The 14,518-nt window shown below is 37.1% G+C and overlaps 1 protein-coding gene across 2 annotated transcripts in view; it reads left to right on the top strand.

Moving 5' to 3' along the window:
- The window catches only part of LOC146003764 (uncharacterized), a 118,992-nt gene that overhangs the window by 86,428 nt on the left and 18,046 nt on the right, over positions 1 to 14,518 (top strand). For both annotated transcript variants that reach the window (XM_083142185.1, XM_083142179.1), the window contains exons 4-7: positions 1,628 to 1,792; positions 5,914 to 6,050; positions 9,127 to 9,254; positions 9,703 to 9,958. In XM_083142185.1, coding sequence (XP_082998311.1) covers positions 1,628 to 1,792; positions 5,914 to 6,050; positions 9,127 to 9,254; positions 9,703 to 9,958 — 686 coding nt within the window. The remainder of the gene's footprint in view (positions 1 to 1,627; positions 1,793 to 5,913; positions 6,051 to 9,126; positions 9,255 to 9,702; positions 9,959 to 14,518) is intronic.

Here is a 14,518-nt window from a genome sequence, read left to right as displayed (position 1 = left end):
GTAAATGATGAATATTAATATAGCTACTTGTATTAGCCTTAATGTATTGAAGAAAATTGCTACGTGTATAGACCACCTCGGAGGGATACATACATGGACTCCCGTGAAGCAAGTGTGGGACGAAAGAGTCTCACAGACGAAGTTCCTTAAAAATTTACAGTCTCTCCCCAGCATAAAAAAATCGCTGTGCTAACATTTCCTTTCTCGTACCACTGGACAGTGGACAACGTAGTTTATCACATCCAGATCGGGATACGCTCTGAAGGCTGTATTTGTTAACTAAAATCTTAGGCAACGACTCTACAGTGGAGAGAAAGGGGAAATATCCGTACCATAACTAGTAGTTTAAAGTTAACTATTAAATAACATTAAATAAGGAATAGTATAACCAAATACTAATCATTGCTCATTCACAAACATACACGCTCAAAGAGAACTTCAAAATCGTGTGTCATGGACCTCAGTAGATGTAATTTTCTTTCAGTTTTCTGCCAATGTTTCGTAAATGGCTTGAGCACTGAGTCATATGGTGGTTTTGCAAAGAAAAACTGTAACTGGGAGTATAAAAAAGTGGAAAAATGCAAGTACCGAAACGTCTCTCTTTTTCGCTTGACAGAGGCCGCTACTGATCTTCCTGCCTGCCCTTCCGGTGATGTTCAAAACGAATTATGACGGTTCCTAACCTGACATGCTCGATGACAGATCATTAACATTGTCATTTCCGTTTCCTGAGAACTTCGTAAGAAATTCTCAGCTGTGTCTTCCTGGATGGATACACAAAAAAATCACAAGTGGAAGCTAAAACGGCTCTTTGAAGACAACACTTTCACTTAAGATGAACAAGAACAGCAAGAAAACCTAGCTTATCACTAGTGTCGGCGATTGGGTTCCAAATCTGGTGGGAGAGAACAGTTTACTTTCCCTTGATAGATAAAGTTTAGCATAGTGCGGATGCAAAAGTGACAACAAGTGGGGTGAAATCGCCGCCATTGCTTATCACAGGATCAAGAGCATTATGAAAGTGGTATTTGTGGGGGGGGAACCTTGAAATTAACAGGGTAATCTAATGTGTTTCCAACCCACAGTAGTCTTACACACACGCATGGATATTGCTTGTCAGCTTGTTTTGATTGGAAAAACATTCCCTTCTGAATAACTAAAACTGTGCAATAAATGACGTGAGTCATGAAGTTTCAGTTTTCAACACTAGCTGTAGGGCTGTACAATTTAGAAACTCAATAGGTTGGGCATATTAACGGATATTATATGCTATAAGAAGATTTGAGTTAAAGAAGGGTTAAAAATTTACAACATTTGGAAGGTTTTAATTATTTCAGTAATAACATTGTAAGATAGAAACCTCAAATGGTCATCTTGATTAATATTTAATATTAGTAATACATGGATACTGTTGTTTTCCTGAAAAGCTGGTACATGTAAAGTTTGAAGGAAAATTAGCCCCCCTCCCTCCCAAATACACTCTGTAATAAAATAAAACTAGAAAAACACCTGGCTGCTAATCTGCCAATATGAAATCACTGTATATGCATCCACTATTAGGTTGACATACCATATTGACAATAATTGATGCTGTATTAATAGTTGTTTCAATATATAATTTTTTCAGATATGCAGTTCCCGAAGCTCCATCTACAAGACCAGTACCAAATAGTGGCCGTCCTGTCCGACCAGCTGGACCTCCAAGACCTGGTCCACCTACCAGACCTGGAGCAAGACCTGGTACCCCTCCCAGACGACCTTACACTAGAAGACCAAATAAACCGCCCATAAGGTACTCATTTCATATTATATTATAACAACCAAGGAGCTTTTATTTTTCTTAATCAGTTTGGTAGTTCTGAATTAACTTGATTTAATTTTGATTTTATTCAGTCAACCATAAAATAAAAATATTGCTTTCATCATGTTTTGATTAGAATTTGAATAACATATAACAAAATTTGATATTTTACTTATAATACAGAAACAAGAACCTAGTTTCATAAGAGAAGAGCAGAACATTTTTTTGAAACCTTGGAACATTTTGATTCCAGATTTCAATTTCAAATAAAATAATATGTAGATGACATGCATAGAATTTTATGTCAGAGTGGTGGTTTGTGGTGGTGAGCCAGAAATGTATCAAGAATAAAGGTGGACACAGAAGAGATGCAGGTAGTGGAGAGTTTCAAATATATAGGAAGCATAATTGAAAGAAGTGGAAGAATAGATGAGGAGATAAACAGAAGAGGACAAATGGATGATGGACTGTATCAAAGCATTCAAAGATTAATATGGAACAGGGGTGTATCTATGAAATGCAAGAAGGTAATATATAACACATACTATGTGCCAATAATTACGTATGGAGCAGAGACTTGGACAACGACAGAGAAAAATAAAAGAAAGAGATGAAATTGGTGATGAAATTTTTAAGGAGTATATTGGGGAAAACTAGAAGGTATAGAATAAGGAATGAGGAGATCCAACAGACAGTGGGTGTGATGAAACTTCAGGACAGAATAGATCAGGCACAGATGAGATGGTTCAGACACATGAAGAGATGTGTGCAGAAAGATTGCCAATAAGAGCTTACAATGCACAAGTAGTGGGAGTAAGGTTAAAGAGGAGACCAAGATGTTGGTTGAAAGAGCAGATAGTGGAGAATGTTAGGAGAAGAGTACAAGATTGGAACACCATGGCTAAAAGAGGAGTGGTGGAAGACCAGAAAAAAATGGAGAGGCTTGATGGCTATGCCGACCCAGCCAGAGGAGGTATATGGCCAAGGATGATGATGATGACGATGAGTGGTGGTTTGTAAACTTTGTACACAGAGAACCAACCATTGATTACAAAAACAAGCTACATACTACACAACCACAGCATTGTAGTACCATCAGATCTATAATTATCTATAGTATGTACAAACAATAATGAATATGTTTGTGTAGATGTCAAAGGCAGACAAAGAGGATATTCAGTTAATAGTCAATGAACAAACTATTCAGAAAATTAAAGAGCAATGTAATACAAATGTTGCCAGAACTTCAATCAAAAGTAGCTCAACATGATTATTATGGATGAACTTATAATGCATGGAAAAGCACATTAATTTTGCTATTACTTAATCACTGAATTTGACACTTCTTAAATATTTTTCCTCTTCTGCACAGTGAAACTTGTCTGAAGCGACTGGGCCAGAAATAATGATGTGAGAAATGAGGTAATGAAGGTTATACAAGAGAAGCTATATAGAAATATTGAAGTAACACACAAAAATATACATGATATTCAGAACAGATGTAAAGTTAAATATACCTTGGCGATGAATGATGATTTCATCTTGAAGTAAGTTCTGGTTTTACTTCCAGAATTCACGGGATCAATATCCCAGAAACATTCACAATTCCGTTAACTGTGAATAATTATATGATAGATTATTTTTAACCATGCAGTTCGAAAACTTTTATTGTGAATGAACTCTGTATACAAATGTATAACTATAATGGCATAAATTAAAGCTCACCAAGCCATGAAAACAGTAATCTCCCAGTGCACATGAATGAAGGACTGACCCACTTTATATGTCTGTAAATGACATGCTTTGGCTTCTTCATAAAATTTACCAGGCAGTTTTCTGTCATGCTCTATATGTTGTGGTGTTTTGTAAGCCTACTTCTCTTGATTTATAATTGTCTCAATCTTGATTTGTTCCATGTCACAATCATGCACACACACACGCATTTGAAGTATCCCTCCCTTTGGCTTGATCAATTACATTCATTCATCCTCTATTCACTACACTTTTCTTCCAGTTTTGAATCTTCATATCTCCTGTCATTTCTACCATCAACTATCCATCTAATCATAGGTCTTCCATATGATCTTGTAGCAATCGGTTTCCAGTTGCATATTTGCTTTACTATTCTTTCTTCAGGGTTTCATTCAATGTAATCCAGTCTATAGGTGTAATCCACACCTTCTGGTATGACTACTATGTTACGACTTATCTCACCTACACAAATGAGAGTGACAGGCAACGTGTGTATGCCATAGAGCCAACAATCAAAATATATATCTAAAACAAACTACAATCAAATCCAAGTTCAATTATATTTCTCAATATACTATCCGAATTAACACAATATAACCCATCTCCTCCCATTAATAAGCTGCACTTTGAGCTGAAATATTTTTTAAAGAAAAAAAGAAGGTATACATATATATAAACTTAAATTACGGCGGTATACAAACTGAAAAAATTTACAATAATAAGCCAAATAAAACGGAATATTGATCACGGGACAGGCTCCTCTGAATAGAATAAAGCACAGCCAAATTCTTTGAGTTTGAAGATTATAACTAATACTACTGAAGCCCAATTAACAATGATAATAATAGGATATCTAATCCTAGTCTAAACATATCACCTTTGATATGTTTGCTTTGAATTATCTCATATTCTTATATTTTATTAACATATGCAACTCTTCACTTGTTTTCATTTGCCGAATACCATTATACTCTCTCTCTCTCTTGGCCACACATTTTCCTTAATCTTTCTTTCAAATATCATCAGTTTCCGAAGTATATCTTCTTTGAGTATCCAGGTTTCACAGTCATGTGTAACTACATGCCTTATAATGGATTGATATAATTTTTAATTTTGTTTTCCATGGAAACTAATTTAGGGTGGAATAATTTTGGAACATTATAACAACATTGGAATAATTTTTATGTGCATAGTATGCTGAAACTCTTTCTTTAGTATCTTCTTCAATTGAGTTGTTTTCATTTACTATTGACCCGAGATATTTAAATGAGTGGACTCACTCACTGTATTTGCATTGAATCTACATCTGCGTTATTTGCTTCAATTTTTTCTTCTAGAACATCTCATGTATTTTGTCTTGTTTTCTTTCACTATTAAGCAACATTTCATTACCTCTTGCTTTAGTTTCACAAGGGAGTCAACCATTGATTGTTTTTGGTTAGTTATTGCAGTAATTATAATGTCATCTGTGTATAAATAGATTTGTTTTACCTTATTGAAATGTTGCCTGTAATTTCCGGTTTTGAATTATTACTTCCATCACTAGGCTAAATTAAATTGGTACTAAGGTATCATCTTGTTTTACATCTGTGTTAATCTCAAATTTGTTAATCTCACTCAGATCATTATTTACTTCTACTTGGGCTGTAATCTTTTGTAGTAATTTGATTAATATTTATAAGTTTATCTGAGACATTATTTTTTTTAAAAGAAGTAAGAATGAAATTTATATTTACCAAGTCAAAGGTTTGCATAAAATCAATAAAATACATGATGTAATTTGATAGTATATTCATGGCACGTTTAATGTTCCTTGGGCGGACCTAGGATTTTCTGTTGGTGTTTACTTCCCTGTCTCATACAATCTGGCTTAAGTGCTGGTTACTGGCTCTCACCCTCCTCTTTCTGCTTCAGTTTTCAATGAATTGCTAAACAGTCTTCAGGGACATGGAGTCCCATGTTGGTAGTATTAGTAGATGATATACCAGCTGGTATTCTTCAGTATTTACAGAGGATTTGTCGGACCTGGTGGCTTGCAAGTGAAGCCTGCTGATGTCGATTTGCAGCCACCGCTTTAACTACAGGGCCTTTCCCAGTTCAAGTGTTGGAACCGGCACATATTGGTCTTGAAACTGACACCCGGTTCTTGGTGATCACTCCCCGAGACTGCCATTTCACCCCACCTATTAACCTCACCAGTAGCGAGATAACAAAATAAACAAAATATCCATAATGAATAGAGTGAAAAATATATTAAATGTCTAGGGAGATGATACTGTCTGCTTGATTTGTTGTGCATGTGTGCACATGTATGTGTGTGTGTATCTGTATTGACCTGTTCTTTTTCTTTTTCAAAATAGAATTGACACGTGTATAGTGGGAGATGACTCAACTTGTGACATTGAGCAGAACGAGATGTGCAGAACAGAACAAGGTGTCTCATCGTGTCATTGCAGACCTGGCTTTAGCCGGAGGAAACACCGAGAACCCTGTAGAAGTAAGAAGCTATTGCAATAGTAGATTAATCTATTCATATAGGCCATAAATAATATTCTGTAAAAAAATATATTGCTTTTCTGTGAGGTTTTGATATGTTGTATTTTTAGTATTGTAGTGACACCAGATGGAGAGAGAATCTCATTTGTGATGGTGCTATGGGATCAATATCCAATGTGATATGGTGCAATGAATAGAACCATCATACCTTTGAGAACCAATACCGCACATTTATGGTGGCAGTCTTGTTCTAGTGAAGTCATGTACAGTTTCAAACATGTGCTGTATCTTACCATTGTTCTACTGATATAATTCTGTCTTTTTGGTCAGTATGCTTTGCAATCTTTGCATGGCCTTTGGCAATGGCAGATCCAGAAGACACAGTTGGGAGGGGCGAATTTAAGTCGGGAACCTGACCTCACCGAGACTCAATTCTAACCTACACTTGCTCTTTTTATGTAAACAATATGTAGTACTGTAAATAGGAACAAAGTTGACTTCCATGCTTTAGAGATTAGAGGTTTTTTTTTTTCAAAAATAGTGTCAAGGGCTGGGATAGATGGTTATTATTGTGTGTCATTATCATTATTCAACCCATTGCCACAGTAAACTGAACCAAAGAAAACAAAACCTATTATCCCAAGGAGTCTCAGGTTTGATCCGCTTTTGAGACATATTTCACAGTAGTTCAGATCCAAATTTAAACTGTAGGTCCAGTCCCAATTAGCCTATCATGAAGAAAAGGTGTCCTAAATCAAACTTTATTCTCGAGCCTGTTAAACTTGGTGATGAAAGATAGAACATTTGAGTCTTCAAAAATATTAGGCATGATAATGTATCGAAAAACTAGCAGTTGGGAGGGACAATCTCCCCTATCACCCTCCCCATGGATCCACGCCTGGTCTTTGGGCATAATATCAGCATGCTGATCTACTATAAGATCAATTGATATATGTACTCGTCAATAATTCATAGGCAGATTAGTATTTACAGCTTGCAACACTAGAATTTGGTCTAATTGCTATAGACACTGGCATTAGCATTACTATAATTCAGTTGTGGTAAGGGAGAGAGGAAGTTACAGCAGCTCCAGGCCTCTGGGGCTCCCACTGGGAAGAAGAAAACCTTTGAAAAGTGTTTCACCATGGGGGAAAAAATGAGATTCTGGAAGATAAGAAACAATTATCCACCTAACAAAGTCATCTAAACTAAGATTTCCTATCTTCCCCTGGCTTCTGATGTCTATGAATGTTCCCCTACCAGGAACTTTGGTTGGGAAGGACCCTTGAAACAAATATATTGGCGAATTGGATTGAAATGTTGTTTCAAGTCCACTTTATGCACATATTGGCTAAACGGGACTGGACCTACAGTTTAAAGCAGGATCCGAACCACTATGCGCCTCCACCAGGTATCGAACCTGGGACCCCTTGATTACAAGGTGGGGACACAACCACTGTGCCATCGGGGAAGCCTAATATATTGGAGAAAATGAAATGAAAGTAACGTTGTTGATGGATCATCCTGATAAACACATAATAACAGTGCTTGAAGTTGGGAAAGGTGGGGGGAGAACATCACATCAGCTAGACCTAAGGGTTGAGCAAGCATGCCCTTACTTAACAATCTCCACTTCAAGCACTGCAGAACAAGAACAAGCATTAGTACTATACTTGGAAATAAACATAATTATATTTTTTTATTATTTTACATTGATGTTGTACCTCCATATCCAATAATGAGAATAAGGATGAAAATGGGGTGATCCTTCCACGTAGGACACCCAATCGTCAATTTCACTATCACGTAGTGCACCCTGGACTGCATTTCGCAGACTAACGAGGCTCTGCTGTCTGTGTTTTGTCCTTATGTGTGCTGAGTGCCCCTTTACAGACTCAGCTTTTAACCGAAGTCAGAATGTTTTAATATTTCAGTTAATGACATTACAGTTAATTTAGGTAAGGTAAGGGGCAGGACCCGTATAACATGACGGGTGCAAAATAGCCTTTAAGTGCTGACGCACCCAAAAATTCAAATTCAATAAGGATGAATGGTGAATTGATGAAATGGCTGAAGAAACAAACACAATGAAGCATCCATGCCTCGCCCAAGATTCAAAGTTAGCATATTATAAAAGTCATGAGTCCTTAGAAAACCATTCAACTACAGATATACTAGCTACATATATTACATACATTGCAATATATTGATCGTTTGATTGATTGATTTGGTTTGGTTTATTTTACTTCCCTTTTCTGCTGGATGCCAGAGCCTCTTAGTCTGCAAAAAGCAGTTCAGAGTGTACTACATGGTTGATAGATTTGCTTTATTTTACTTTGCTTTTTGTGCCACTTTTGGCTAATTTGCAAAGATGAGGATGAGTGATGATGTGAAGAAATTGATGAATGAACCCTCACAAACAGCCATACCCAGGCTGGGAATCGAACCCGGGCATCATAGCACGATGTGCTAACCACTCCGCCATAAAGGCCGGCTTTACTACGTGGAAGAGAGTTTGACATTTGGGTATCTTACCCCAATATTGCAATATAATATCAAGTAAATGCATGCTGTGCATAAACAGTTCTACGTGGAAATCATAAAGCATGAAATTAGTAGAGGGAAACAAATTCTAATTCAGGATGACAGTTGGTGTGAAACACCTTAAGCCTCCAACCAATAAATGTAGTTCTAATTTAGTATGGCTCATGTTGTTAAAAAATAAAAACATGTTCATTTTAAAAATATACTTTTGAGCAAAGCTGTGAGTTCATATTGTATTTTCTGACTAATTTTGGAAATGAAAATTAATTAATATGCTGAAATAAAGTACTCACTTATCCATTACACTAGTCTTGATCATGTTCTATTCATTTCGGTTTCCACTGCCACCATTATCTTGGGAACTTGTAACAGTAACCAGTGTCACAGATAATTGAGTACTGTATTTTCGTATATTACTTTGCTACCACATCTTTCTTTCTCTGAAGCATGAATTTTAGCAATATTGATTAAATATTGAAGGAAATATTTACCTATACGTTCCTGTTTCAGTTTATATTTTTTTTATATTACAGGAGTGGTGTCCATTTTGATGTCTATGAGGGTAGACAAGTTAAATGAGCATAGGATAGTTTGGAATGGGAACTTCAGAAATCCTGACTCGGAGGAGTACCAGGAACTTGAATGGGAATCTAGGAGAGCTGTAAGTGTTCCACTTGTTTGATAATTCTAATGCTATGGTGCATTTACTGTGATGCATTCTTCTTTTTTAAATTTCCAACTCTACAAATTATCTACACTTCAGTTACACAGAACATCATTATGCTTTATGTAGCTGAAGCAGATGTCTTTATTTGTAATACTGAAATATCCCGATAGATGGAGATGTAAAATTAATTATAATTAATTGAATCATTAGAGCCTTCTGGTGGCATTTCAGAAGCATATTTTTTTTAGAGGATGGATAAGTAATTGTTAAAAGTTTACACTGTGCTAAATGCTGAGAATTCATGTAGTAAGATGCAAGGGAAAGTTGTAAAAATAAATTTAAAACTAAACAGATATGGGGAAACATAAAATGAATATATTAATGTAAAATATTATATTGGAAGACTTTTCCTTGTAACGCTTTTAATGCTTATCTTTTCCAGCTGGATTCTGCAATGTCAATGACTCCATTTTCAGATGAGTTTCTTGGAACAAAGATAAACAAATTCTACTCCCAGAGTGGCCGAGTTATGGCTAATGTTACTCTGCAGCTTGAGGAGAACTCAGAAACAACCAAAATGTCCGTGAAGCATGAAATCCAGCGCCACCTTATCGGAGTCATTCAGAGACGTCATAACAACATTGGAGAGAGTGCTTTATGGGTTGATGGTCCCAATGGAGCTGTATCAGGTCTTCAAGGTATTACACTTACTCTGTAATTTTAAACATTCTAGACATGCTTATGTAACAGTAGCCCAATAATTTAGAGTTGCCCAAGTGCTACCTCTGATGACCAAAATGCCATTATACTAATGGTAATAAATCCGAATTGGTCTCATTCTCCCTTTAACACTGCAGTGGTCACATACTTGTATATTTTCACATGCTACTGAAGTTTGGCAACACTCTTGACCTTAGCTCTCAGTCTACTTTCCTGGAACAGTCGAGGAACTATGTTCGTGCAGCCGCTATTTAAAAGTTATCCATTGTTGACTTGTTATTAGAGTTCATATTTCAATGGAGCACAATAGTGATCTACGTGACCAGTGACAGAAGTGTTTTTTGATACGTAGTTTTTCTACATATATAAGTATGTGTTTCTAAATCATCATCCTTCGCCATTTCCTGTGGCTGGGTCGGCACAGAAGTCAAGCCTCTCCATTTTCTTCTGGTCTTCCACCACTCCTCTCTTTCCACGATGTTCCAATCTTGTCCTCTATTCCTAACACCCACTATCTGCTCTTTCCACTGACATCTTTGTCTTCCCCTTAGCCTTATTCCCACTCCTTGTGCATTGTAAGCTCTTACTGGTAGTCTTTCTGCATCCATCCTCTTCATGTGTCCGAACCATCTCATCTGTGCCTGATCTCTATCCTGTCCTGAAGCTTCACCAACCCCACTGTCTGTTGGATCTCCTCATTCCTTATTCTATACCTTCTAGCCTTCCCAATTATGCTCCTTAAAAATTTCATCTCCGCTGCCTGCATCTTCTTCTATTATAAATATATGAAGTAGGCATGTCCTGACCACCAAAAACTCATTTCGGATTTTTTTTTGGAAAAAATGTAACAAAAGTAAGATTGTAAGGTATGCATTTTTGTTTGGTTTCATCACATCCAAATGTAATGCACTAGATTCAGAATTTCCTCTCTACTGTAATGCGTTGAGTGAAATAACTTATAATGTTTTGTTAAGTGAAACAAAATTCTTCAAAAAGGACATTCTCAATATAAATCTTAAAAAGTACATACAAGACCAATTCAGCCTTCCACTCGGTAAACCAAAGTTTAGAGTTTTCAGTCAGCAGTTTTGGAATGAATTTTATGCACTGTGCTTCATCAATCCCATATAGCTCTAAATTTCGACCAATAATGGGTAAAAATGATAATATTCTATGGATCACAATAGTGATCCATGCCATCAATGATGTAAGTTTTTTCCACGTGACCAGTGCAGTGTTAATATGTTAACATAAGAAACCAGAGGCGTGGCGTGCATGTAGCTGGTGTTTCCGCAGGTAACAGCAAAATGTAAAGAATTAAAAAGTTGTTTCAATAAAATGACAACATTGTTAAATACGTTAATGAACCCTGTTGCCGTCGAGTAGATATTGCCTAGGACATTTTTTCTGCAGCCCACAGAAGCGAAGAGGGAGGCCGTTCTGCTACCCTGAAGAGGCAACAAGGGAGAAGAGGGCGCCAATGCAAGGAAAGAGTGGGGAAGGACTTTGTGGGGTTATTCATATACCTGTTAAGGGGCCCTGTTGCTGTTCAGACCCACCGGAGCAGCCAGTGTTGTCACATCGGATTAGCAGAAAAGAGCTAAATCCCGCCTAAATAGCAATACAATTTCTGTGAAGCAACTAGAGGTAGACTGCAGAGCCAAGACTGGATTGAACTACAACTGAGACCAGTTAGGTAATAGACGAAAATATAGTTCCTTGGTGTGATTCGTGATTTGGACAAACCTTGCTCCAAAATACTAAGTTGGCAACAGTAGTATGTACAGTTGGGCTTCCCTTCCACGAAGGAGCGGAGTTCTGTCGTCTGCTCAGTGCTCACCACACAAACGTCAAACTGACCCGAGAAAAGTGTGGTTCTTCTTCTTCCCCTTCGCAGCTCATTGCAAAGAAACGGAGACAGATGAAGAATTGACAAGGGTCTACCACTATTCATTGGATTTTCGTGGTAACTGTCTCATGAGTGGTAGTTCTTTCTAGGAGTGTTTGTAGCTAAATCACTGTGCTGATTGCAAAACAAGAACGAAATGAACAAATATCTAGCTCGAAGAAATGTTTTCTTTACCGAAAGGAGGGGAGTTTTTTTTTAATAATGTCTAGCAGGCATAAATGTCGTACTGATAGCCGGTAACACTTTTTAAAAAGTCACGCCACGCCACTGTAAGAAACATACAACCATATATTTACTGTGAAGCAAAAAAAATGTAGGGATTTGAGACGTCCTTTAATGCTATTCTTTTTCCATATTTTGTAACACAGCATTTCCATCTCTTTATGTTAACTGCAATTACAAGGATGAATGATAATTAAATGAAATAGAGAAAAGAACAAGCAGAATATTTAATTCATGCCCTGCCAGGACAGGGATACGAAAATTTCTGGGATGAGTTTGTCAATCGATTTTATTCAATGTACTCTACCACCACGGTTGCTTGCCTAATGCTTCAAGAAAACAAACTTCAGGTAAACACCTTTGTAAGGTATTGTTATGTGCTTTCCTGCAACAATTGTCAAAAAGTATTACACTATACAGGGCCAGGTTGCAAAAACTTAAACTTGGGAAATGGGCTTGAGCATAAATTTTGAGTTCTGAACATGGGCGTTGGCAGGGGAGTTCAAACCGGTCAGTCGACCCCCCTGGAAATTTCCATCTACCTTTTTTAAATTTATGGCAATTTATAAACGAAACACTTTGTTTCACCTCATTTTGCGTCTTTGTTTAAAAATTGTCTTGAGATATCGAATTTGGTACGAAACTTTCATAATTTGCAACACTGAAACTCTGTTAATTTGTAACTTTCACACGTTTTGAAGCTACTGTGTTTGCTGCTGCTACTGCTACTAATGTTTGAAGTAACTATTATGTAAACTTGGTTGTAACAAGTACTATATTATTCATATAAAAAAAACTTATTGGATGCAAAATAAACTAATAAACTAAACTAAAGCTGCTACTACTGCTGCAGCTACTACTACTACTAGACCAGTGGCATATGCAGAAGTTTGTCAAAGTACTAGTAGTAATAGTAATAATAATAATGATAACAATTTAAAATACCGATAATGCAATAATTATAAAATATGAACCCCACTTTGACAAACTTCTGCATATGCCACTGGTCTGTATCAGAATATTCTTGAGGGATAGGGGGTGTCCTCGACATTTTCGATTCGACCCCTTTAGGAAAATTTCTGGCGATGCCCATGGTTCTGAACATTATGAACTGATGAAAGTTTGTTTGAGTTTTTGTTTTAAGTCCACTTTATGCACAGTAAGGCTAATAGGGAATGGACCTAAATCTTAAAATGGGATCTTAAGGCTTGGCTAGACTTCCGACCAGGGCAGCAGTTTTCGAGTCATCCTCTTCTTTTGAAAAACTGAGATGATATACCAAATTCTGCATAATTACATAATTACACGTACATATCCTTACACTTACTTCTAGAGCATTCACATGAATCTTCATGTGGTTTGCTTTCACTGTTGTCTAGATATTCTCAATAGCTTAGTGACTATGTAATTCTATCAAACTTTTGACAATATCAGAAAGTACCAGCGGGTGTCATAGGGTTCAGGGAGGCATGCTTTCTCTCTCTCTCTCTCTCTCTGGTCATTGCAGATCTCAAGAACTTAACATTTTAAGAGTGCTTGTCTGCAGAACAACTTGCCCCATGCTTCATTACCACACGCCGGCCCCCATGGCAGAGTGGTTAGCCCATCACGCTATGATGCCAGGGGTCCCGGGTTCGAATCCTGGCCTGGGCATGGATGTTTGTGAGTGTCCATTCATCAAATTCATCATATCATCACTCATCCCCATCTTCGCAAATTAGCCAAAAGTGGCACAAATGCAAACTAAAATCAAATCAATCAATTATTACCACATGATGCTTTTGTATAAATGGGATTATTTATTATCAAATCGAGACACTGCTCGTGCATTATTTACCCGGGGGTTCACTGAAGTCATGTGACATATGTTCAGTTTCCGCAAAATAGACTTCCTTCGCCTAACAAAAGGATGGGGGGAGGGCTTAAAAGATTTGTCCAGAATTTTTTTCATCTGGGAGTATAAGGTTTTGTATTAGGGGTGTGCGAATAAATTTAGGGCTGAAACTACAATAAATTGTGCCTTTATGAAAAAAAGTTGAGTTTTGTTGGAATATCATGGATGTCCTCAAGTAGGGGCAAGTAATATATTTTTTTTTCCCAGGAGGGGAAAAACACTCCTTCAGTCTGAAGTTACTGCAACGCTTTTATAATAATTACCAAAAATTACTGTGACTGAAATTAAATTATATGCGTGTAATATATAATTTTTGGTTGACATTCAATTTCCATGGGTGGCGGCCCCCTTTTTCCCTTCCGGGCGTCCATGCGGACTAATCAGAACTGGTCCTACATTTATTGAAGGGAAATGGCAACTAATGGCATGTGCATACTAGAAATCGAACCTGAGACCCTGTCATTGATACGCGAAAGCTTTGTTCAAATTTGGGGCTGGTCGACCAGCACACGA

The sequence above is a fragment of the Lepisma saccharinum genome, chromosome 1, assembly GCF_977018435.1.
Source record: "Lepisma saccharinum chromosome 1, izLepSacc3.1, whole genome shotgun sequence".
NCBI lineage: Eukaryota > Metazoa > Arthropoda > Insecta > Zygentoma > Lepismatidae > Lepisma > Lepisma saccharinum.
This window is presented reverse-complemented; position numbering and strand designations above follow the sequence as displayed.